This window comes from Pristis pectinata, chromosome 10 (genome assembly GCF_009764475.1).
Source record: "Pristis pectinata isolate sPriPec2 chromosome 10, sPriPec2.1.pri, whole genome shotgun sequence".
NCBI lineage: Eukaryota > Metazoa > Chordata > Chondrichthyes > Rhinopristiformes > Pristidae > Pristis > Pristis pectinata.
Window position 1 is genome coordinate 51,332,467 of NC_067414.1, and position 24,844 is coordinate 51,357,310.

Genomic DNA, 24,844 nt, shown 5'->3' on the forward strand with positions numbered 1-24,844 from the left:
CATTTTATAATCCTAGAATATCACGTGCATAACGGCACAAAATGGGATTGTACAGTATCTCGGTGAAAGAACCGTCTAGTGAGATTCTGTGCACCTTCAGCACAGGCTATATACTATCCAGTATTTATATACAATTATCAGATTATTTGTGGTGCTGTTCCTTATGAGTCAGAGATTGTACTGTTATACAAGATAAAATAGATCTAATGTATTGTCAAGAACATTTTTACAGTGACTCTTAAGGTTTGAATCTGCTATTCCTGTTTCTGTGAAATAGTGGCCTTGATAAGTTATTTTGTAATCCTTTTTATATTAAAAGTCATATATTATGACATATTTTCCAGCCCACAACCTTACTTCAATTACTTCATCCATGAATGGGAACTTTCAATAGTGAACATGTAAATATTTTGGTAATGGTCTCCATCATGAAAAATTTCATTCCTTTGTTGATGAAGCCATTCTATCATCTAAACAGCCTTTTGAAAAATGTCTGTGACTCTTGAAATTTATTATGAAAATAATATTTATAGAATCAATTATAATAAGATAACACTTGCCTGTTGATTGTGCCATTTTAATGCATGCATGAAATTTTTGCTTAAAGATCTCAGGCTCATTGTTTTTGCCCAGAACAATGATGCCAATAGCTGTGAATAATTCCTGCAGTCTGAGTATATGCAATAATCAAAAAGCAAATGCAGATTCTGGAAATCTAAAATTTAAAAAAAAAGTGGATGAGGCAATATCAGCAGAGAGAGAAACAGTTAAGCTTTCATCAACGTGAAATGTTAACCCTGTATCATTATCAACATGTGCTGGCTGAGTATTTCCAGCATCCTTTGTTTTTGCTTCTGAGAATATGCAGTCTCAGATTGAGTGATTGGGTGAAAAAGAAGAAAATGGAGTGTAAGATTATGCACTTCACTAAGAGGAATCTAAAAGTAGACTAAGGAGAAACATTGCAGATAAGCATATTCCAGAGGGATCTTAGTGTTCTTGTGCATAAAATGGACAAAGTTAGCAGGCAGGTGCAGCAAGTGGTTAGAAAGGCAAATAGCCTATTGGCCTTTATTGCAAGAGGGTTGGAGTTTAGAAATAGTGAAGTATTATTACAATTTTATGGGATACTGGCAAGGCCATACCTGGAGTACTGCAAACAGTTTTTGGTCCCCTTAATTAAACAATACACTAACGTTGGAGGCAGTCCAAAAGAGGCTAATGAGAGGGTTGTCCTATTACTTCTGACTAAAGAAGTTTGATCTACATTGTTTGGAGTTTAGAAGAATGAGGGATGACCTTCTTGAATTATTTAGTATTCTGAGGGGGAAATGGCAGGGTAGAAGCTGAGATGTTTCTACTGGAGTGCAAATCTTGAAAGAGGGAACATAGTTACATCTTTCAGGATTTAATATCTCGGTATTTAGGAACTTCTTACAGAGAGTGGTGAATCTTTGGAATTCCCTTCTCTGGAGGGTTGTTGAGGCTAGATCATTGGTGATATTTAAAGAGGAAGTAGATACATTTTTGAAAGATTTAAGGGATTGAGGGCTATGGGAAATTGGTATAGAAGAGAAGATGAGACCTTGAACAGATCAGCTATGATCATCTTAAATGGTGGAGCAGGTTTGAGGGGCTGAGTGACTTACTCCTATTTTCTTGTGTTCTTAAGTTGAATTTCAAGTGCCCAATGGTTAGAATAATAATTCTCTCTGAGCTTCTGCCGTTGTTTTTTCTTATTCGGGTAGCGTCATAGATGTGTTGTAAGATTAATCATCTGGAAATGTGAGTTCAAATCTCTGCATCCTATCTGAGCAATTTACATCAATTTAAATAAATAATTGGAGTAAAAAGACTGACGTAGTGCCTATTAAACAAAAGAAGCAATACACTATGCCCAGGGCAAATAAGATCAGAACTCTACCATATCACATTAAGATAGACAGTTTGAAAGAAAAACGTATGCATCACCACCCACACCAGTGGTGGAACTGACAACAGGCAAGTGATGAGCTCTTAGGGGCACCTTCTGTCATGATTACCATCACAGAAGCTGGCTTTCCCTTGATTCAATTCGGTGCATACAATCTTAACAGCTGCTCGTATTACATACAGCGAAGGTAATGGGGCCCAACAGCATCCTGACACTAGCCGCAACAAGCTGCTCTTTCTGGTAAGCTGTTCTAGTACCCCAACAAAGTGGAATGTGCTCTCCATTGAAAGCAAGACACATCTTACCTTGTCAATTTTCAACCCATGAAAAATCTCAGTCATCAGCAAAGTAATTGATAATGTCACTGACAGTGCTCATCAGTAACCTGCTCCCCAGAGCTCAGTTTGGGTCCTTTCGGAGCCATTTGGTTCCAGGATGTTCCACCCAGACATTGAATTTCTGAGGTGAATTGAAAGTGACTTGTAAGGCAGCATTTAACCAAGTTTGGTATCAAGGAGTTCTCGCTGCATTGAAACCAATATGAATCAAGAAGACAGTTTTCCATTAAGTGGCAGGATACCTAGTGCAAAAGAAGGTGATTGTCACTGTTAGAGACAAATCTAACATTGGGCACTGTTGTATGAGTTCTTCAGGGCATTTTAACTGCTTTGTCAATGCTCGCGCTTACATTAAGTCAGATTCGGGGGAGTTCTCTGATAATTGGAGTGTGTCAGTTCCATTCACTCTGTATATGCTGTAACAGCTGAACCACATTCGGGCATGGGCTGATAAATAGCAAATAATGTTTGTGTCACACAAGTGCCAGCCAGTTCCCACCTTCATTTATCATCACTGAATCTCATTAGCAGGCAGATGGGAATTCCACCATTTCCAAGTTTCCCTTGGTCACAAATCATTCTGATCTGAAAATACATTTTTGTTGAGTCAAAATCCTGGAACTTATTATCCAACAACCTAGTGGTAGACCTTCACGCATGGAATACAACACTTCAAGAAGCTAGTTCACCACCATTTTTCACACAGGCAATTAACAGTAGTCAAGAAATGCCAGCGATGCTTCCTTTAGTATAACATTAAAACCAAGTTGATATATGAAGGATCTTTCTCATATTTTGTTATACAGAAGGAGGCCATTTGGCCCATTAAGTCTATATCTACTCTCAGAACACATACACCCCCCACATTTTCCTGCAACCTAGTTTCTCTTATGTTTGCAGACGACACAAAATTAGGAGGTGTTGTTGATAGTGAAGAAGATTATCATACAGTGGCATGCAAAAGTTTGGGCACCCCTGGTCAAAATTTCTGTTACTGTGAATAGCTAACCGAGTAAAAGATGACCTGATTTCCAAAAGGCATAAAGTTAAAGATGACACATTTCTTTAATATCTTAAGCAAGATTACTTTCTTATTTCCATCTTTTACAGTTTCAAAATAACGAAAAAGGAAAAGGGCCTGAAACAGAAGTTTGGGCACCCTGCACTGTCAGTACTTAGTAACACCCCCTTTGGCACGTATCACAGCTTGTAAACGCTTTCTGTAGCCAGCTAAGAGTTGTTCAATTCTTGTTTGGGGGATTTTTGCCCATTCTTCCTTGCAAAAGTCTTCTAGTTCTGTGAGATTCTTGGGTCGTCTTGCATGCACTGCTCTTTTGAGGTTTATGCACAGATTTCCAATGATGTTTAGGTCAGAGGACTGTGAGGGCCATGGCAAAACCTTCAGCTTGTGCCTCTTGAGGTAGTCCATTGTGGATTTTGAGATGTGTTTAGGATCGTTATCCGATTGTGGAAGCCATCCTCTTTTTACCTTCAGCTTTTTTACAGATGGTGTGATGTTTGCCTCCAGAATTTGCTGGTATTTAATTGAATTCATTCTTCCCTCTACCAGTGAAATGTTCCCCGTGCCACTGGCTGCAGCACAAGCCCAAAGCATGATCGATCCATCCCCGTGCTTAACAGTTGGAAAGGTGTTCTTTTCATGAAATTCTGCACCCTTTTTTCTTCAAACTTTCCTGCGTCCTCACCACAAAATTCAGTGTCAGAAGTTTGCAAAGGAACACCTAAAGAAGCCTGATGCATTTTGGAAACAAGTCCTGTGGGCTGATGGAGTTAAAATAGAACTTTCTGGCCGCAGTAAGCAAAGGTATGTTTGGAGAAAAAAGCATGCAAGACGGCCCAAGAATCTCTCAGAACTAGAAGCCTTTTGCAAGGAAGAATGGGTGAAAATCCCCCAAACAAGAATTGAAAGACTCTTGGCTGGCTACAGAAAGCGTTTACAAGCTGTGATACTTGCCAAAGGGGGTGTTACTAAGTACTGACCGTGCAGGGTGCCCAAACTTCTGCTTCAGGCCCTTTTCCTTTTTTGTTATTTTGAAACTGTAAAAGATGGAAATAAAAAAAGTAATCTTGCTTCATATATTAAAGAAATGTGTCATCTTTAACTTTATGCCTTTTGGAAATCAGGTCATCTTTTACTTGCTTAGCTAGTCACAGTAACAGAAATTTTGACCAGGGGTGCCCAAACTTTTACATGCCACTGTAGATTACAGGGGGATCTTGATCAGTTAGTAAAGTGGGCTGAGGAGTGGCAAATAGATTTCAATACAGATAAGTGTGAGCTGATGCGTTTTGGAAAGTCAAACCAGCTTGGAACTTGTACTATGAATAGTAGGGCACTAGGGAGTGTAATGGAACAGAGGGACTTCAGAGTCCAATTGCATAGTTTGTTGAAAGCGGCGTAGCAAGTAGATAGGGTGGTGACAGAAGTGTTTAGCATGCTGGCCTTCAGTTAGGGCATTGACAATAGGAGTTGGGACATTATGTTGCAGCTGTATAAGTTGAGGGTGAGGCCACACTTGGAGTACTGTGTACAGTTTTGGTCACCCTATTATAGAAAAGACATGGTTCAACTGGAGATAGTGCAGAGAAGGTTTACGAGGATGTTGCCAGGACTAGAGGGCCTGAGTTATAGGGAGAGGTTGGCCAGGCTAGTTCTTTATTCCTTGGAACGTAGGAGAATGAGGGGTGACCTTACTGAAGTTTTTAAAATTATGAGAGGCATAGATAAGGTAGATGGTAACAGTCTTTTCCCCAGGGTAGGGTAGTCCAGAACTGGGGGGGGCATAGGTTTCGGATAAGAGGGCAAAGATTTAAAAGGGACCTGAGCAGCAACTTTTCAACGTTGAGGGTGGCGAGTATATGGAATGAGCTGCCAGAGGAAGTGGTTGAGACAGGCACAATAGTATATAAGAAGCACTTGGATAGGTACATAGAAGGGCGGGGCTTAGAGGGATATTATATGATGAGATGGACTCATGACCTCACAATCTACCTTGTTATGATCTTGCACCTTATCGTCTACCTGCAATGCATTTCCCTGTAGCTGTGACACTTTACTCTGTTATTGTTTTTACCTCAAAGCACTCTGTAGTAACTCAGTGTATATGCACTGTATAATGAATTTATCTGATGAACGGTATGCAAGACAAGTTTTTCACTGTACCTCGGTACAAGAGAATAATAAACCAAAACCAATACCAATATGGGTTGAATGTCGGAAATTAGGACTAGCTGTGTGGGCACTGTGGTTGTCATGGATTCGTTGGGCCGAGGGGCCTGTATTTGTGCTGTATTGCTCTATGACTCTGTGTCAATCAACTATCTCCTGATTCTTGTACTACCCACCACCTCTGGGATCAATATTGGCCAATTAACCTATCGACCTGTATGACATTGGGATGTGGATGGAAACCAGTGTGGTCACGGGGAGAGCACCAGAGATCAGGATCGAACCTGAATCACTGGAGCTGTGCAGCAGTATCACTAACGCTGTGCCACCCTTTATGAAACTTGTTAGAAAAAAACATGGGTGCATATTAAGTCTGTACATCTGTTGCAGTATTCATTGGTTTTAAATTATAAGGATAGAATGCCAAACTGAAGTAAGGAAAGAGAATGTGAATGGACATGGGCAATGTCTCTTGAAACTAATTTGGAAAAGATGTTGCATTTTGAAAGTGAGCCAAACGTACTATGACAATGCAAAGTAGGTTAATTATTTACATACAGAGAAAGATGTAGACAAGGACAACAATAATTATTTCTATTTATGAACAAGCTTTAACTTAGCAAAATTGTACCAAAGTGCTTCACAGGAATATTATCAAAAAAAACTGACATGGTGCTGCATAAGATTTCAGGGAAAATTATCAAAAGTTCGATAAAAGAGTGAAGTTTTAAGTTATGTTCTGAAATAAAGTGATCATGAAGTTTTGGGAGAGAGTTCCAGAGACTTGGGTTGAGGTAGCTTAAGGAATGGAGTGACAGTGCTCAAAATGCCAGGACTGGCGAAGATTGATGGTGTTGGCAATAATATTGCTGTTTGGGGGAGTGTACTGTACACAGATTAGTTATTGTGCTTTCTTGAACTTGGGTATTGGGTATTGAGAGGGAGGCATGAAGTAGTGAATCAAAAATGGAAAATGCTGGAAATGCTTAGCAGACCAGGCAGCATCTGTGCGGGGAAAACAGCTAATGTTTAAGGTTTAAGACCCTTCATCAGAACTAGGAAAGAAAGCTAGTTTTGATTAACTTGTTTTCTGTCTTTCTCAGTTCTGACAAAGTGTCTTTGATCTGACACATTTCCACAGATGCTGCCTGACCTGCTGAGTGTTTCCAACATTTTCACTTTTTATTTCAGACTTTCATTGTCTGCAGGTTTTTGGATTTTGTGAGAAGAATGCTTGAGGTGATACATAAATTGAATGGCAAGGAGCTGGTGTAAGTCAGCAGCAAAGGGGTGATGGGTGAATGGGACTGAATGCAAGTTAGGATATGAACAGTAGAACATTGAATGACCCAAGTTTACAGAATGAAGGAGAGCAACCAGGGCTGTATTGAAACAGGGCGGTTGAGAGGTAATAAAATGTGGATGCAGGTTTCATCAGTAGATGAGCTGAGGCAAGGTCGGACTCGTATTTAGAGAAGTGATCTTAATGATAGCTTCAATGTGAAGACCAGAACTCAGTCAAATATGACACCCAGGTTGGGAATAATCTACTTCAGTTACAGATGAAGATCAGAGGGAGAGACCTGGAATGGGTACCTAGGTAGTAGCATTTGTAGTGGGACCCAAAAATAATGGCCTTCACAATGTTCAGCTGAAGGAAATTTTTGTTCATGCAGATTGGACATTGGACAATTTAACAATCTAGAGATGGTCGAGGAGTCTTATTAACTCATGTAGAAACAGACTCAGCTGTTCTTGCTCACACGAGGGGGCATAATTTTAAGGTGATTGGAGGAAGATATAAGGGGGATGTCAGGGGTAAGTTTTTTTCACAGAGAGTGGTGGGTTCGTGGAATGCACTGCCGGCAGAGGTGGTGGGGGCAGATACATTAGGGACATTTAAGAGACTCTTAGACATATGAGTGATAGAGAAATGGAGGGCTATGTGGGAGGGAAGGTTTAGAGCAGTATAAAATGTCTGCACAACATTGTGGGCCGAAGGGCCTGCACTGTGCTGTAATGTTCTATATTCTATATGTTCTTAAATCCAATTGCAAAACAGTCAATTTAAGTATTATGTAGAACTCTTAGAAGGCGATATATTGTTGCTGTTGGTCCTGGTTTGGCTCCATAACCCCATCCCAATCCTCATTGGATCTTGACAAACTCAACATCTTCAAACTGTCATCTCTGCAAAGAAACACCAGGAATACACCAGTGGAATGAACCCCATATTTATTATTTCCACAAGATGTGGACATCACTGGCAACGCCGACATTCATTTTCCCAATTGCCACTGAATTGAAGAGTCAGTTACCCACAATTAAGTCTGGAGGCATACATAGCGAGACCAGGTTATGATGGCAGGTTTCCTTTTTGAAAAGTGTTTGTGAAACAGATTTTACTACAGTCTTGTACATTTCATGTTCAATGTTACTGATAGCAGCTCTTTATTCCAGGTTTTTATTTAATTATTTGAAAAGTCCTCACTGCTATGGTGGGATTCAATTTTATGTCTGTGGATCAGTGGTTCAAGCCTTTGGATGCCAGTCCAGTAAGTTAGCCACAATGCTATGTTATTCTATATTCTACCCTAATGTCTTAAACTACTCTAATCAAATTTACCACTGGTGCTCTGTATGACTGTGGTGTACTTTCTGGCTCATTTTTTATGCACTTCAACAAAGAGTATTTTCGATTGTTCAGAGTGTTTCTACTAAACATTTCCATTATTATAGGATCGTCTCCATCACTGGCTTCTAAACAATTGGATTATTATGCCAATATTCTCTTGGCTTGCCTCCTTAAATTTCAGCTCATCCAAAGTTCTGCTGCTCATGCCCTACCCTGCTCATCCATTAGCTCAATACCTCACCTTTGAAAACATTTACAATTCTCATTAACAAGGAAAAAACACAGGGTTGCATTGTTGGTACATTAATTAGGAATTGATTTAAACTCTGCAGATGCATTTGCTACAGCTAGGTAGTAATCAAGGGAGCTTAATAAATACAAGAAAAGCCGCTAGAAGGAATTAGCTCAGTGAGATTGTTTTTTTCTGAAAGGCTATTACCCTGCCATATGGCAAAAGCAAGACACAGGATGTATTGGGAACTTTTTCTTCAAGGAGGGTTTCAGTGTGTTTCATGGAGTGCTCAAACCAGAAGACTATGTGGGTGTTTGGGCAAGCAAAGGACCATGAATTTGGTCCTCTGCTGATAGGCATGTAGCCTACAATAGAGGTTTTCAGAGCTGAACAGTGTTGGGCAAATATATATGCAAAACATAATTGCCCCTAGTTTTGAGTACTACAGCTGTTGTGTTGCTTTGTAAGAAAGATTCTAAGCTGAAGTACAGATATTTCACATACATAATTCAGTGGGAGCATAATAATAAATAGTTAATCAAAGAATATCTGCTATTAATAATATTGCTTTTTGTGGGAGTTTGTTGTACACAAATTAGTTGTTGTGCTTTCTGAATTACAGAAGTGACTGCAAAGGTGATAGAAGTATTTCATTGGCTGAAAAGCACTTTGGAATTGAGGTCATACATACAAATTCTTCATTTCTCTTTTTTCTATTAGGCTGAGAGATTAAGACAGTCTGTGGGGGAATTGTTCTGAGATATGCAATCCTCTGTGTTACATATTGTCCTCCAGTCAGTTATAGCTACTAGTTAAGCATTGTACACAGGATAAGTGTAATCATTCATTTCCTGGACTATTGCCAGTTGTCTGTGCACTTCTCCATTCAGGTTTTTGTTTATCCTTTATTTACGTTAAACTGCAGCAAATGCAAACTGCTCGTATCCACACAATGTTTAATACCCATAGGTGACCTAGCAAATAAAAAGACCAAGGGGTTCCAAACAAATGCTCACGCAAATATAATCTGGTTAAATGATTATTTAGTAAACAGTCCCATCTGGTCATCTGTCACAATTTATCAGTCAGGATTTCTGGCAAAACAAAGAGGTGACTATATGAATCATTCTTCAAAGCTTCATCCATTCCAGACGAAGAAAAATTAAATGAGTACGCACTGTGCTTTCCTAAATGATCACTGGAGAGTCAAAACAGTCTTTTGAGTAAGAGTTATTTGGCAGAGGGTAAAATATCCTGGTTGCCTATGAAGGTATTCAGTCAAGTCAATTTTATTGTCAATATGCACAAGTACATCTATGCACAGGTGCAATGAAAATCTTACTTGCAGTAGCATCACAGACTTATAGCATCATCTAAGCAGATTTCACAAGAAAAGCATAAATTAAACATAAATTATACACAATTTTTACAAGAAAGGACACAATTCAAACAAAAAAACAAGTCCATTTTAGTGCAAAGTAATCAAAGTGATCATAATGTTGCTAAACTGTAGTGATTAGGATTTTGCCAGTTGGTTCAAGAACCGAATGCTCGAAGGGAAGTAGCTGTTTTTGAACCTGGTGGTGTGGGACTTCAGGCTTCTGTACCTCCTGCCTGATGGTAGCTGCGAAAAGGTGACATGGCCTGGATGGTGGACATCTTTGATGATAGATGTTGCCTTCTTGAGGCAGTGCCTTCTATAGGTACTACCAGTGGTGGGGAGGGATGTGCCTGTGATGTACTTGGCAGAGTCCACTACTCTCTGCAACTTCTTACGTTCCTGTGCATTTGAATTGCCATACCAGACCATGATGCAACCAGTCAGGATAATTTCAACAATACATCTGTGGAAGTTTGTTACAGTGTTCGGTGACAAGCTGAACCTCCGCAACCTCCTAAGAAAGTAAAGATGCTGGCATGCTTTCCTTCTGATTGCATCTACTGTATGTGCTGGGCCCAGGACAGGTCATCCGATATATTAATGCCCAGGAATTTAGAGCTGCTGACTTTCTCCACCACCAATCCCCCAGTGTAGACTGGCACATGTTTGCCCTCTTTCCCCTTCCTGAAGTCAACAGTCAGCTCTTTAGAGCAAGAGGTTGTTGTTGCAGCACCACTCAACCAGGTGTCCTGTCTCGTTCTGGTAAGCTGACTCATCGCCACCTGTGATCCGACCAACAACAATTGTAACATCAACGAATTTGAAGATCGCATTGGAGCTGTACTCAGCCACACAGTCAGGTGTGTATAGAGAGTAGAGCAGGCGGCCAAGCACGCAGCCTTGAGGTGCACCTGTGTTGATGGTCAGCGAGGAGGAGATGTTGTTACCAATCCTCACTGATTGAGGTCTGCCCATGAGGAAGTTGAGCATCCAGTTGCAGAATGAGGTACAGAGCTTTTGATTCACCCTTTGATCTATTGTATTTGAAAATATGTTATTTGTAGTTTTTAACTTAAGATGGAATCTTATGGATAACCATTTAAATACCTTGTATCCTGCTTTGGAATGGAACTGATGGCACTGGTGAATTGCGATCTTGGAAAATGCCGAACTTCCAAGATCAACCACAATGTTGATTTTTCCACTTTTTATATAGTCTTGTCAGTTTGATATGTGATACATGTCAAGTGTGATATTTATCAATTCCTCAAAGCTCAGCTACCCATAACTGTGTTGTAATAACCAGCCCTGCTTCTAAGTGATGTAAAGTTCGAAATGTGCTCTTTAAACACAAATGTGCTATTTCTTAAGACCAAATATATATTTCAGTGATTTTCCACAGTTCAAGTAGATGCTTTATGAATTTGTTTTTACCTGTGTTCCACTGCATTTCACTAAATCCCAATGAAAGAAGCACTTCAGTGTGGCTCTGTGTAAACTTTATGCATTATTCAAACTATTGAACTCACAACATTTAAGAAAAATTTTGATTTGAAGAAAAAAAACGTGTTCTTTAAAAAAAAAATACACTCAAATTCAGCTCCAGAAATCCAATTGGTAGAAACCATTGAGATTATTAAATATAATGGTTGGGCTTGGCGGGATGCAATTTTTATCAGATAAACACTGATATCGATTTTACTGCATCACAGATTGATGAGAAAGTATTTGCAGTCTGAGTTAACAGAATTCATTAATTAATCGACAATGAAATTAAGACTTTAAAACAAAACAGACAGCTGAGGATGTTATATCTGTATTCATGAATTTTTTTGCATTGATAATAATGTTACTGCCAAATGAACACAATGATTTAAGATAGGTAAAGCTTATAGATGTATGCATATTTGCTTTCTGCTTTATGTAAAGCTTCTAATTTTTTGCAAAATTGAAAACTTAAATCAATAAAAATCAAAGTTTGATGCCTAAACTAAACAATTGTTGTTATCTGCAGAGATGATCAAAACATAAAAATTGAATTATGCCAAGCTTAGATCATTTCTGGAAAATGTTTTTTGTAATAGTTTTGTAAATAAAATATTATGCTGCATATCAGTCTAAATCGATTTTGACACATTAACAAGATTTACATAAACCTCCAACTGCATAACCTTTTTAATACTTTTTTTTGTGTCAGCATTGCAAGAAACAAATCTATTATTTTTATGGTATAGAGTTGTATAATACAGTAACCAGTAGGAGCTCAGATAAAATGTGTCCATTTCCAATAAGTAGTGAACAAACCTGCATTTCTATCGTGTCTTCTCAAATATGGCAGGTCTCAAAGCGTTCGACAGCTAGTACTATTTTCCTGCAGGCAAACTCGACTACCAGTTTGTGAGAGCAATACCTCACCAAACAGGAATAAGACAAATAACTATTTTTTAGGTTAAGGGATAAATACTGATTTATACATTGGGAGAACACACAGTTACCTTCTACTTTTATTCCAATAATGTCATGGGATTTTCTAAATCTACCTGAGAGTGGAAGTTGGGCCTCAACACTGATACATTTTGCAACTGTACTGAAAACAGGAATGTGAGCAACGTAAAGCATGAAGCATTGAAATACACACTTTGACTCAACAAAATAAGCAGATGTTATCTGTGATGTGTCATCTGTAAAACTATTCAGGATTGGAACTTTTGAATTCAGTTCAGCATTACGAAGTAAACACAAAATGTAAAATGGATCCAATACTTCACTGTTTTCATTAAATTTAGAACAATTATTGCCTAAATATTGATACTGAAGTGGCAACAAAACTATCCACATTTGCTATTATTAGTCAGTTAAACTTGAACTCCAGAAAATGCACTCAGTAATTCCCTCATCCTCCACAAGGTGCTTTGTTTACCAACCTTCTGCAGTCTAATCTTCAGAAAAGAGTAACCTGACTAGAATGTCAGGTATTTGAACTTACCTGGACGGGATAGTCCAATGAGGCCATAAGGGTAGAACTTAGGAATCAGAGAGAGGTGATCACTTTGCTGCAGTTATACTGTGGACTTCCCATATGTAGGTAAATCACAGAAAAGAGTAATAGCAATAGTAGTGAGGGTTATAATAGTGAGGGATTTTAACTTTCCCAACATAGACTGGGATTGCTTTAACACAAGCAGCTTAGATGTAGAATTTAAGTGCATTCAAAAGAGTTTTATGAGGCAATATTTACAGAGTCCTACTGGAGATGGGGCAGTACTCAATCTTTTCTTAGGAACTGAAACTGGGCAGGTGGTGTAAGTGTCAGTGGGGGAACACTTTAGGGATAGTGACCATAATTCTGTCAGTTTTAAGGTAGTTATGGAAAGGGATAAGGTTATTCCTCAAGTTAAGGTCCTAAATTGGGGGAAGGCTGATTTCACTAGCTTAAGAGAGGACCTGGCAAAAACAGATTGGGAGTAGATGCTTGTAAATAAAACAACATCTGATGTGGGAGACCTATAGAAGAGAGAGTTAGTCAGTGGGTCGGCATGTTCCAATAAGGTGAAAGGCAAAGAAGGTATGATTAGAGAGCCTTGGATGACAAAGGATATTGAAGGTTTGAGCAGGAACAAAAAAAGAAGCATATGACATGTATAGACAACTGGAATTGAATGAGTCTCTTGAGGAACATAGAGGGCGTAGGAAAGAAAGGAACTGGGAGGGCAAAAAGGGGCCATGAAATAACCTTGGCAAGTAAGATTAAGGAGAATCCCAAGACCAAAGATGTAATTTAGGTATGGAGATAGGCAATGTGGGCGAGGTCCTAAATGAATACTTCTCATTTGTATTCATGAAGGAGAAGGACTTAAAAGATAGTGAGCTCAGGGAGAGGTATGTCGATGGTCTGGAGCATGTCAGTACAAATAAGGAGGAGGTGTTGGATATTAAGGAACACATAAGGGTTGATAAATCGGCAGATGAGATCTATCCCAAGATGCTATGGGAAGCAAGGGACAAGATAGTTGGGTCCTGACGAGATTTTTGCATCTTTGTTTGCCGCAGGTGAGGTACCAGAAGAAGAGATCATAGTTAGTGTTTGTCCTTTATTTAAAAAGGGCAGCAGGGATAAGCCCGGTAATTACAGGCTGGCGAACCTTACATCAGTGGTAGGGAAATTATTGGAGAAAATTCTAAGGGACAGAATTTATTTACATTTGGAAAAGCAGGGGCTTGTCATGGATAGTTAGCATGACTTTGTACGGCGAAATCCTAATTTGATTGAGTTTTTTAAGGAGGTAACTAAGAAGATTGATGAAGGCAGGGCAATAGATGTTGTCTATATGGACTTTTGTAAGGTATTTGACAAAGTCCCACGTGGTAGGTTGGTCCAGAAGTTCAACTAACAAGGCATCCGAGGTGAGTCGGCTAACTGGATCCAAAATTGGCTTGGTGATAGGAGGAAAAAGGCAGTGGTGGAAGGATGCTTTTCTGATTGAAAGTCTGTGCCCAATGGTGTACTGCTGGGAATGGTGCTGTGATCCTTGTTGTTTATGACATATATTAACAGCTTGAATGTGAATGTAGGAGGAATGATTAGTAAGTTTATGGATGACACAAAAATTGGTGGCATTGTGGATAGTGTGGAAAGTTGCCTAAGGCTACAGCAGGATATAGATCATATGGAAAGTTGGATGGAGCATTGGCAGATGGAATTTAATCCTGACAAGTGGGAGGTGGTACATTTTGGGAAGTCAAATAGGGGGAAGGACATTTACAATAAATGGTTGGTCACCAGGGAATGTTGATGAACAGAGTGACCTTGGGGTTCAAATTCATCATTCGCTGAAAGTAGCAACACAGGTAGATAGGGTGGTGAAGAAGGCATATGGTATGCTTGTCTTTCTAGGTAAGAGGAGAGAATATAAAAGTTGGGATGTAATGTTGAAAATTTACAAAATATTGGTTAGACTGCACATGGAGTATTGTGTGCAGCACTTGGAGTATTCTGGCCACCACACTATAGGAAGGATATGGTTGCACTGGAGAGTGCAGAGGAGATTCACCAGGATATTGTCTAGACTAGAGGACTTTAGTTATGAGGACAGAATGGATAGTCTGCATTTTTTTTCCCTGGAGCAAATGAGACTGAGGGATGATCTGATAGAGGTATATAAAGAGGTATATACCTCTGTATAAAGAGTATCTTTTTACCATGGTAGGGGTATCAAAAACAAGAGACCATAGGTTTAAGGTGAGAGGAAGGAGTATTAATAGGGATTTGAGAAAAAGTTTTTTTTTTACAGAGATTAGATATATTTCAGAGATATTTAGACAGGCACTTAATAGACAAGGGATAGAAAGATACCTAATGCAGGCAAGTGGGATTAGAATAGATAGGCATAAAGGTCAGAATGGATGTGGTGGGCTGAAGGGCCTGTTTCTATCTATATATATATATATATATCACCTCATTATAATTGGTTAGTTATTCTGGGTGAGAATAACTTTATTTCAATCAGATTGATAACTGAAATAATCTTACTAAATAATGTCTATCTCAAATTATTTTTTAATTGTTCCTATTTTGTACAGATGTCCCTGAAGGGACACAAAAGGCAGAGGATGGTAAAAAGAAGAGGCCAAAGGTAGGAAAGAGGAAGAAAAATCAATCTGCTGCAGAGAAAGAAGTCAATAGTCTTCTGGCCGAGCTCCCATTTCCAAATGCAAAGATCAGGGAAGAATATGGATGTAAGTTTTGAACTTAGTAGAGTATTTTTCTGCATTCATTGTGATTTTAAAGACAACAGACAGATGTTGCACGAAGAATATGAGTACAGCAACCAGCTCCCATTGCATGCATGGAGAAAATTAGGCAGCACATTGTCAAGTAACCAAATATGCAGTGCCAAGTGGAAATCTGAAAATAGCTGTTCTATTTGCTGCCAGACATTTCTAAGAAACTTGACGTTCAAACACGTGGTAGCAAGCATTTGCCTCTTAAACTCACCATCTAAATAGGTCTACTCCATTCAAATGAATTTTCAGTGGTGCGATATGATCTAATTAGTGCCATATAATTTCCTTGGCAATGAACATTTAACTTTTAGAAGTATGGGATGGCATTTCTTCAGATCTTAATTATCATTGGAGATTTGAAACAAGTTAAATTTTAAACAATTCTTTAATTTTTTTTGTCTTTCTCTCTTATTGCCATCAATCTTTTCATTTCATTATAGTGCTACTCAGGAGGGTTCAAACTAATTTGGCAGGGGGATGGGAACCAGAACAGCAGGTCAGAAAGTGGAGGGATTGAGAGTAAGTAAGTAAGTAAGGAAGAACAGGCAGGAGCAAGGTAATAGACACAATAGGGTGAATGGGTTGAAGTGTGTTTATTTTAATGCTAGGAGTGTTAGGGGTAAGGATGATGAACTTGGAACATGGATCAATACATGGAACTATGATGTGACCATTACAGAGACTTTGCTGAGAGAGGGACAGGATTGGATGCTTAATGTTCCAGAGTTTCGATGTTTCAGAAAAAGATAGGGAAGTAAAGGGTGGGGTTGTACTATTAATCAGGGAGATTATCACAGCTACACTCAGAGGGTACATAATGGAAGCTTCATCCAATGAGTCTATATGGGTAGAACTCAAAAATAAGAAATGTGCAATCACTCTAATGGAATTAGACTAAGACCCCCCAGTAGCCACCGGGACAATGAAGAGCAGATATGTTGGCAGATTAGTGAAAGGTGTAAAAACAACAGTTGTTGTTGTGGGTGACTTCAACTTCCCTCATATAGACTGGGTCCTCTTTAATGCAAGAGGTTTAGATGGGGCAGAAATTTTTAGGTGCATCCAGGAAGGTTTCTTAAATAAGTATGAGGATAGTCCAACAAGAGGAGGGGCCGTACTGGACCTGGCGTTGGGTAATGAGCCTGGCCAGGTTACTGATCTTTCAGTAGGAGAACAGTTAGGTAAGAGTGACCACAACTCCTTACGTTTTAAGATAGCTTATAGGTAAGGATAAATATGGACCTTGTGGGAGAGTATTAAATTGGAGCACGGCAAATTACGGGAATATTAGGCAGGAACTAGGGAGAGTTAATTGGGAACAACTGTTTTTGGGCAAGTCCACTTCTGACATGTGGAGGGTGTTTAAAGAAAAACAGCACAGAGTACAGGACAGGTATATTCCAGTAAGAAGGAAGGACAAGGATGGCAAGGTAAAGGAACCTTGGATGTTGAGAGAGGTGGTGAATTTAGTCAAGGAGAAAAGGGAAGCATATGTAAGGTTTAGGAAGCTAAGGTCAAACGGAGTCTTTGAGGATTATAAAGAAACTAGAAAAGAACTCAAGAAGGGAATTAGGAGAGCCGGGGGTGGGGGCACATAAAGTCCTTGGCAAGTAAGATTAAAGAGAAGCCAAAGGCATTTTATACATAAATCAAGAGCAAAAGGATAACTAGGGAGAAGATAGGACCACTCGAGGGTAAAGGAGGGAACATGTGCTTGGAGGCAGAGAATGTGGGAGAGGTCCAAAATGTGTACTTTGTATCATTATTTCCAAGGATGTGGAGGATAGGGAGATCAGTGTGGAGCGTGCTTAATATGCTTGGGCATTTTGACATAAAGAACAAGGTAGTGTTGGGTCTTTTAAAGAACATTAAGGTGGATAAGTCTCCAGGGGCTGATGAGATATACCCCAGGTTATTGAAAAAGGCAAGAGATGAGATTGCTGGGGCCTTGACAAAGGTGATTGATGAAGGCAGTGCTGTAGATGTTGTGTGCATGGATTTTAGTAAGGCATTTGACAAGGTTCCTCATGGGAGGCTCATCCAGATGCATTAAGATGCATGGGATCCATGGTGAATTGGCCATTTGGATTCAGAATTGGCTTGCCTATTGAAGACAGGGTAGTGGTTGTTGTGACTGTGACTACGTCACTGGAGAAACTGGTGGATATGAAAGTCTTCATTCATCATGACAAGCTTTTTATTTCAAAAATAAACTTTATTCATAATAAAAAGAATATATACAAAGCAAGAAAAAAACAGTGCAAGATACAAAACCTTAACATTCATAGTTGTTACATTCAGTAGTATAAAAACTTAAAGAGAAAAGAAAAACACACAAACAAACATAGCACCATTGCCACTTCTGTGGCTCCTTGAGGTGATACCCCTTTCATTGCTCAAGGGGCTTCCCCACCCACCTCTGCCCCTCCATATGCGGTAGCAGAAGGAGCCTAAACAGTGGTCCTTCCCCACCAAACTTCAGTGCATCCCTCAGCACGTACTCCCGATGCCTGGACTGTGGCAGTCCGCAGCATTCCCTTACGGATATCTCACTGTGCTGGAAGACCAGTAAGTTTCGGGCAGACCAAAAGGCGTCCTTCACCGAGTTGATGACCTTCCAGCAGCACTTGGTGTGTGAACCCCGGAACAGCCCGTAGATCAGAGAGTCTTCTGTTACACAGCTGCTGGGGATGAACCGGGACACACACCCTTGCATCTGTCTCCACAACCTCTTTGCAAATCCACAGTCTGCAAAGAGATGCGTGACCATTTCCTCCCTACTGCAGCCTTCCCGAGGGCAGCGTGCGTTGGAGGTGATGTGTCCATAGAGGAAGGCTCTGACTGTGAGGGCTAAGGGAGGTCTTGGTGCTTGTTAGACAGATCTGGTGATGAGGCATTCTGCTATATGGTTTGGACCATTTGCTCAGGGAACAAACCCACAGAATCCATAGTGTCCCTATCCGCAGTGTCTGCAGTACATTCCGTGCTGACCACTGTTTGATGGACTTGTGGTTAAAGGTGTTTGCTTGGAAGAACTCTTCCACGAAGGACAGGTAGTGCGGCAATGTCCAGCTGACTGGGATGTTGCGTGGTAAAGGGGCCAGGCCTATCTTCCGCAACACCAGGGACAGGTAGAACCTCAGCACGTAGTGACACTTGGTGCCCACGTACCTTGGGTCCACACACCGACTGATACAGCCACACACGAAGGTAGTCATCAGGATGGGGGCAACGTTGGGTACACTTTTGCTCCCATTCTCAGGGGACTTCTGCAGTGTGACCCATCGAACTTACTCCATCTTGGACCCCCAGATAAACTGGAAGATGTCCCAAGTGATTACCGAGGCAGAGGAGCGAGGAACAGGCCACACCAGGTACAGCAGCCCTGAGAGCACATCACACCTGATGACCAAGTTCTTCCCAGTTATTGATAGAGAACACCATTTCCACAAACCCAATTTTTGTTTTACCTTTCCAATCTGCTCCAGCCAATTCTTGTTACACGCCTCAGTCCTTCCGAACCAGATCTCCAGCACCTTCAGGTAGTCGGACCTGATGGTGAAGGGGACATTGGATTGATCAGGCCAGTTACTGAAGAGCATGGCCTCGCGCTTCCTGCGGTTGACTCTGGCCCCTGATGCCAACTCGAACTGGTCTCAGATGCTAATAAATCTGCGAACTGACCGTCGATCCAAGCAGAAGATGGCAACGTCGTCCATGCACAGAGAGCTTTTGACTTGTGTGCCTCCACTGCCTGGCAACGTCACCCCTCTTAAGCTCTCATCCTTTCTGATGGATTCAGCAAAGGGTTCAATGCAGCACACAAACAAGGCAGGGGAGAGTGGACCTGCCTGACTCGAGACTTGATGGGGAAACTATCTGTCTCCCACCCATTGATTCTGACTGCACTACAGATATCTGTGTAGAGCAGTTGGATCCAATTTCTGATTCCCTCCCCAAAACCCATTTTGGAGAGCACGTCCAGCATGTACGTGTGTGATATCCTGTCGAAGGCCTTCTCCTGATCCAAGCTGACCAGGTAGGCATCCACCCCTCTGTCCTGCATGTAGGCGATGGTATCTCTGAGCAGTGCAAGGCTGTCAGATTTTGCTGCCAGGTACAGCACAGGTTTGGTCTGGGTGGATCACCTGTCGCAGAGCAGACTTGACCCGGTTGGCAATGACCTTGGACAGGATCTTATAGTCCACATTTATTAGTGAAATGTGTCTCCAGTTCCTGATGCCCTCCTTCTCTCCCTTCTGCTTGTTGATGAGGGTAATGATGCCCTTCCTCATGGAGTCTGATATTCTGCCAGCCAGAAGCATAGCGTTGTACACTTCCAGAAGGTCCAGGCCCATCCAGTCCCACAGAGCCGAGTACAACTCTGCCGGTAAGCCATCGCTTCCGGGAGTTTTACTCGTGCCAAGGGAAAGGATGGAGCCAGTCAGCTCTTCCAGGGACAGTGGCTGATCCAGACCCTCCAGCTTGCTGTCATCTAGCACCTCTGTGATAGAGGACAGGAAATTTTGGGAGGCTGTGCTGTCTGTGGTCTTACTGTCATGCAGACCGGCATAAAAGGATCTGTAGATCCTCAGTATATCTGTCTATGAGGATGTTACTGAGCCATCCTCTTCCTTAAGGCTGTGGATCACAGAGCTCCCCCATGAACCTTTCGGAAGAAGAAGTGTGAGCACGTCTCATTCCTTTCCACATTCAATTCCACTCTGGATCTGAAAAGATGATCTTTGAGGATTTGGAGGCAAAGAGCGCAGCTTGCTGGCCCTTCACCTCTCGGAGTTCCTCCTCAACTGCAGAAGGAGAAGTTGCTGCAAGTCTGTCTGGAGTAGGCACAGTTCCCTCTGACACTGTTTTGCTTTCTGAACTCCTTTGAGGATGAAGAACCTCTTGATGTTCTCCTTGGTTGCTTCCCACCAGTGAATCGGGGAATCAAAAAGGAACTTCATAGTTCTCCAACCTGTGTAATCCCTCTTTAGTTCCTTGATGTTCTCTGGGGTCGGCAGCTTGACATTCAACTTCCACATCACCCTGCCTGCCTTCACCTCCTCCTGTAGGTGACAGGAGGCTTGAAGGAGGCAGTGGTCAGAGAAGAACACCAGTGTGATGTCGGTGGATCTGACCATGACTGCCTTCGATGTGAAGAGGAAGTCTATCTGGGACTGTACTGAGCTGTCCATTCTGGTTCAAGTGTATGTGGCTGTGGTCCACCTGCAGGGGTGCTGAAAGCATCGCACAACTCTGCATCTTTAACTGTTCCCATCAGGTGTCTGGAGCTGCTGTTCAGTCTCCTGTTGGCACTGCCGGATTGTCCAGCTGTATCACTGATGCAGTTGAAGTCACCAGAACGACTGGTAGGGACATGGCCAGCAGCAGTGGGAGCTGCTTGAGGACAGCTAGCCGCTTGCTCAGCGCGGGCGAGGCGTACACATTAATTAGCTGGAGCGGATTGTTAAGGTACTTTACATCAGCCATGAGGAGCCACCACCCCCCCACCACCACCTCTTTGACTTCAGTGACAAAGAAGTGGCCTCCCTGCAGCAGAATCCCCAGGCCAGATGCGCGACTATCATTCCCCCCTGACCATATTGACAATCCCTGGGACCACCATCGCGACCACCTCCGATAGTTGCAGAGGTGTGGCAGCCTACACTCCTGTAAAAAAAAAAATTCACATCCGCCTTGACCTTGGCAAGGAATTGCAAGGTGTTAACATGTCGTGCAGTGCTCTTCACCCTGTGCACGTTCAGAGATGCCAGTTTTATCTCCATAGTTATTTGAGTTCTGGGATCACAAATACTGTACATTGTCAATCAGCCTGAACCCTCATGCCCACAGCCTTGGTGAACTGCCTCACTGTTTTTGGGCTCAGGTGCTGGGAAGGGTCTCTCCCAGGGTGTGGCAATGCTGGTGGTGTCACTGGGGAGTGGTGGGAGGGGGGGTGGGTAGTGGGGGAGAAGATTAGACTTTATTCCTGTTCCGATCTCTGGCTCTGACTGTTCTGTACCCTCCATCTCTTGGAGCTGGGGTACGCTGGATGATGTGCTGCTCCCGGACTCCCAGAGTTGGGGGCTGATGGTTTCTTTGCTGCTCCCAGACTCCCGGAGCTGGGGGCCAGTGGCCTCAGTACAACTCCCGGTCTCCAAGAGCTGGGGTGCGCTGGACACTGTGCTGCTCCCAGTCTCCTGGAGCTGGGATGTGCTGGACACTGTGCTGCTCCCAGTCTTCAAAAGCTGGGGTGCGCCTGGACACTGTGCTGCTCCCCGTCTCCCGGAGCTGGGATGCGCTGGATGCTGTGCTGCTCTCGGTCTCCTGGGGCTGGGGGGCAGGAGGCTGAATTTCTTCCTCTCCTGTATTTGTCTACAGGCTCCCCTCCTCCTTGTCCCTTCCATTCTGGTGCTTCCTCTGCCTGCGTTGATGGTTTCCCATATTTGCTTCATCCTCCGACGAGGAGAGGTTGCTGGCATCTGTCTGTTGCATTGCCCTTTTCTTCCCATTACTTTTACTCTTGGCAGCCCGTTGTCTCTTGGCTGGTGTCTTCTGGGACTTCTTCCTTTTCACCACCTGCCATTCCCCTTCTTGTCCCTCTGCCCTCTCCTCCTCTGTTGACTCCTCCTCTTGGGGAGGGGCCTGGGGGCTTGTGGCTGGGGTTTGGGAGCTTGAGGCAGTTGGCTTTTCCTCAGCCCTGGTCTCAGGCTCTGCTGGGGCCTCTGCACTGGTAGGGGGTGTGTCAGCATTCCTCTGGGGGTTGTCTGTGCCAGCTCCCCCTCTTATTGCCTGAGCATAGGTACAGGTACGATTCAGACAGGCCTTGTAGAGATGACCTGTCTCCCCACACAGGTTGCAACTTTTGCTTTCTCTGCAGTCCTTGGTCTGGTGGCCTTCCTGCTTGCAGTTCTTGCAGATGATTGCACTGCATTGGGCTGCCACATATCCCAACTTGTTGCAGTTACGGCAGAATTTGGGTTGTCCGGCACATACCATGTACCCCTGGTTCCCTCCAATAGCAAACACTGAGGGAGGGTGGATGATGGCACCATTAGCATCCACTCTTAGCTTGACCTTCACTTGGTGCTTACTGCTCCGGATCCCAAACAGGTCTTTGTGAGGATATCCACATGTGGATTGAACATGTGCACCGTAATCATGCGCTCCTTCTGGGTGGACATTCACTTGGAGACCCTCTCGGTAGAGTCTCCAAAACTCAAAATCCATCAAGTTTTTATACTATTAAGAACAACGGTAACAGTAGGTGATTCAAACAATTTTAATAACTACAATGACATTGTCTACTTCAATATTCTGTGTCTGACAAATGGTTCCATTGAAGTACATACTTACAGTGGGAGCACATTGTAACTGATAAGACACCTCCGAAGGTTCAGACACCTCTTAAGGTTCAAACACCTTTGTTGGGACAAACTAATTCACATGGAAGGTCTAAAAGCCGCTGAGGACAGAGAACCAGACACCCAAGATTAATGTTGTGAAGGCTGACTTTCTGAGTACACAAATATCCCAATTATTAATAGAGCAAGTATGCCTATGACCATGTTTGATATGCTAGGTGACAAAACTTAGTTGGGTCTGGCAGCCCTCCTTGATCTCTGGAAGAAGGGTGCAAAATAACTTAGTTGTAGGTTCCTTGTATGATGTAGGACAATTAACATAGCCCATTGTCTTAATGTTTGGCTGATGCAGATGAGAACGTCTCATGGCCACATCACTTTACAGACCATATCTTGAGCAGCCAGCCCCCTGCTGTGGGCCAGCAGCCTGTGTTCTGTAGACATCAAAACTGATTACTGCTTGCACTTTATATTTAAACAGGTTTTTTTGAAGACTAGTTGGTTCTTGATTGTATTAATATCTGCTATCCCTATTCAGTAACCCCTAAAAGATGTTCCATGTCTGACAATTCCCTAACACAGGATCTCCAAGAGAATGTTTGCTTGTTGTAATTAATAAAGACTTTCATATCCACCAGTTTCTCCAGTGACTTAAGCACAGTCACAACAGTGGTCGATGGGACTTATTCTGGCTGGAGGTATTCCACAGGGATCCGTACTGGGACCTCTCATGGTTGTGATGTATATAAATGACCTGGCTGAAGACGTAGATCAGTGGGTTAGTAAGTTTGCAGATGATACAAAGATTGGTGGTGTTGTTAATAGTATAGAAGTATGAGGTGTTGCACTTTGGGAAATCAAATGTAAAGGGACAGTACACTGTTAATGGCAAGACCCTTAACAGTGTTGATGGACAGAGGGATCTTGGGGTCTAAGTCCATAGCTCCCTGAAAGTGGCTGCACGGGTTGATAGGCATATGGTATGCTTGCCTTTATTAGTCGAAACATTGAGTTCAAGAGTCGGGAAGTTATTTTGCAGCTTTATAAAACTCTAGTTCGGCCGCATCTGAAGTATTGCATTCAATTCTGGTCGCCCCATTATAGAGGGATGTGGAAGCTATGGAGAGGGTGGAGAAGAGGTTTACCAGGATACTCCCTGGATTAGAGGGTATGTGCCGTCAGGGGAGGTTAGACAAAGTTGGGTTTTCTCTGGAGTGGCGGAGGTTGAGGGGAGTTCTAATAGCGGTTTATGAGGGGCATAAATAGAGTAGACAGCCAGTATCTTTTTCCCAGGGTTGAAATGTCTAATACTAGAGGGCATGCATTTAAGGTGAGAGGGGGCAAGTTCAAAGGAGATGAGCAGGGCAGCTTTTTTACATAGAGAGTGGTGGGTGTCTGGAATGCACTGCCAGGGGTGGTGGTGAAGGCAATTGCGAAGGAGGCGTTCAAGAGACTCTTAGATAGGCACATGAATGTGTAGAGCATGAAGGGATATGGACATTGTGTAGGAGGAAGGGATTAGCTTGGTTAAGCATTTAATTACTAGTTTAATTAGTTTGACACAACATCGTGGGATGGAGAGCCTGTTCCTGTGCTGTACTGTTCCATGTTCTATGTTCTTTTTTCTATTTTCTGTACATGATTTTTCATTGTTTTAAATTCCTGATTTAGATTCTACAGGACTTCAGTCTCTTTAGTTGAAGGGACACATTGAGGTAGACAGTTGTCCTCAGCTGCTTGTGTGGCATGGTAGGGGGCTGAATGTTGGACTCTGCATTTGAAATTCAGTCCGTTGATTGAATTCTCACAAAATCCACACCATTGTCTGTCTACTTTTTCACAAATTGTTTTGAAACAATTTATAATTTTTCAGTTACAATAATTGTATTTATGTTTGTTCATGTGTTAGTGATTTATAGTTGGTTACTTTAAGAGTAAACATGCGAGTGATCTGAATTTGCATTTAGGACATATAGCTCAAATATAT

The 24,844-nt window shown here is 42.1% G+C and overlaps 1 protein-coding gene across 1 annotated transcript in view; it reads left to right on the plus strand.

Annotated features, from left to right (window-relative positions):
- LOC127575211 (uncharacterized) overlaps window positions 1-24,844 on the plus strand; it is a 165,542-nt gene that overhangs the window by 37,896 nt on the left and 102,802 nt on the right. Inside the window, exon 4 of the mRNA XM_052024916.1 lies at window positions 15,290-15,445. Coding sequence (XP_051880876.1) covers window positions 15,290-15,445 — 156 coding nt within the window. The remainder of the gene's footprint in view (window positions 1-15,289; window positions 15,446-24,844) is intronic.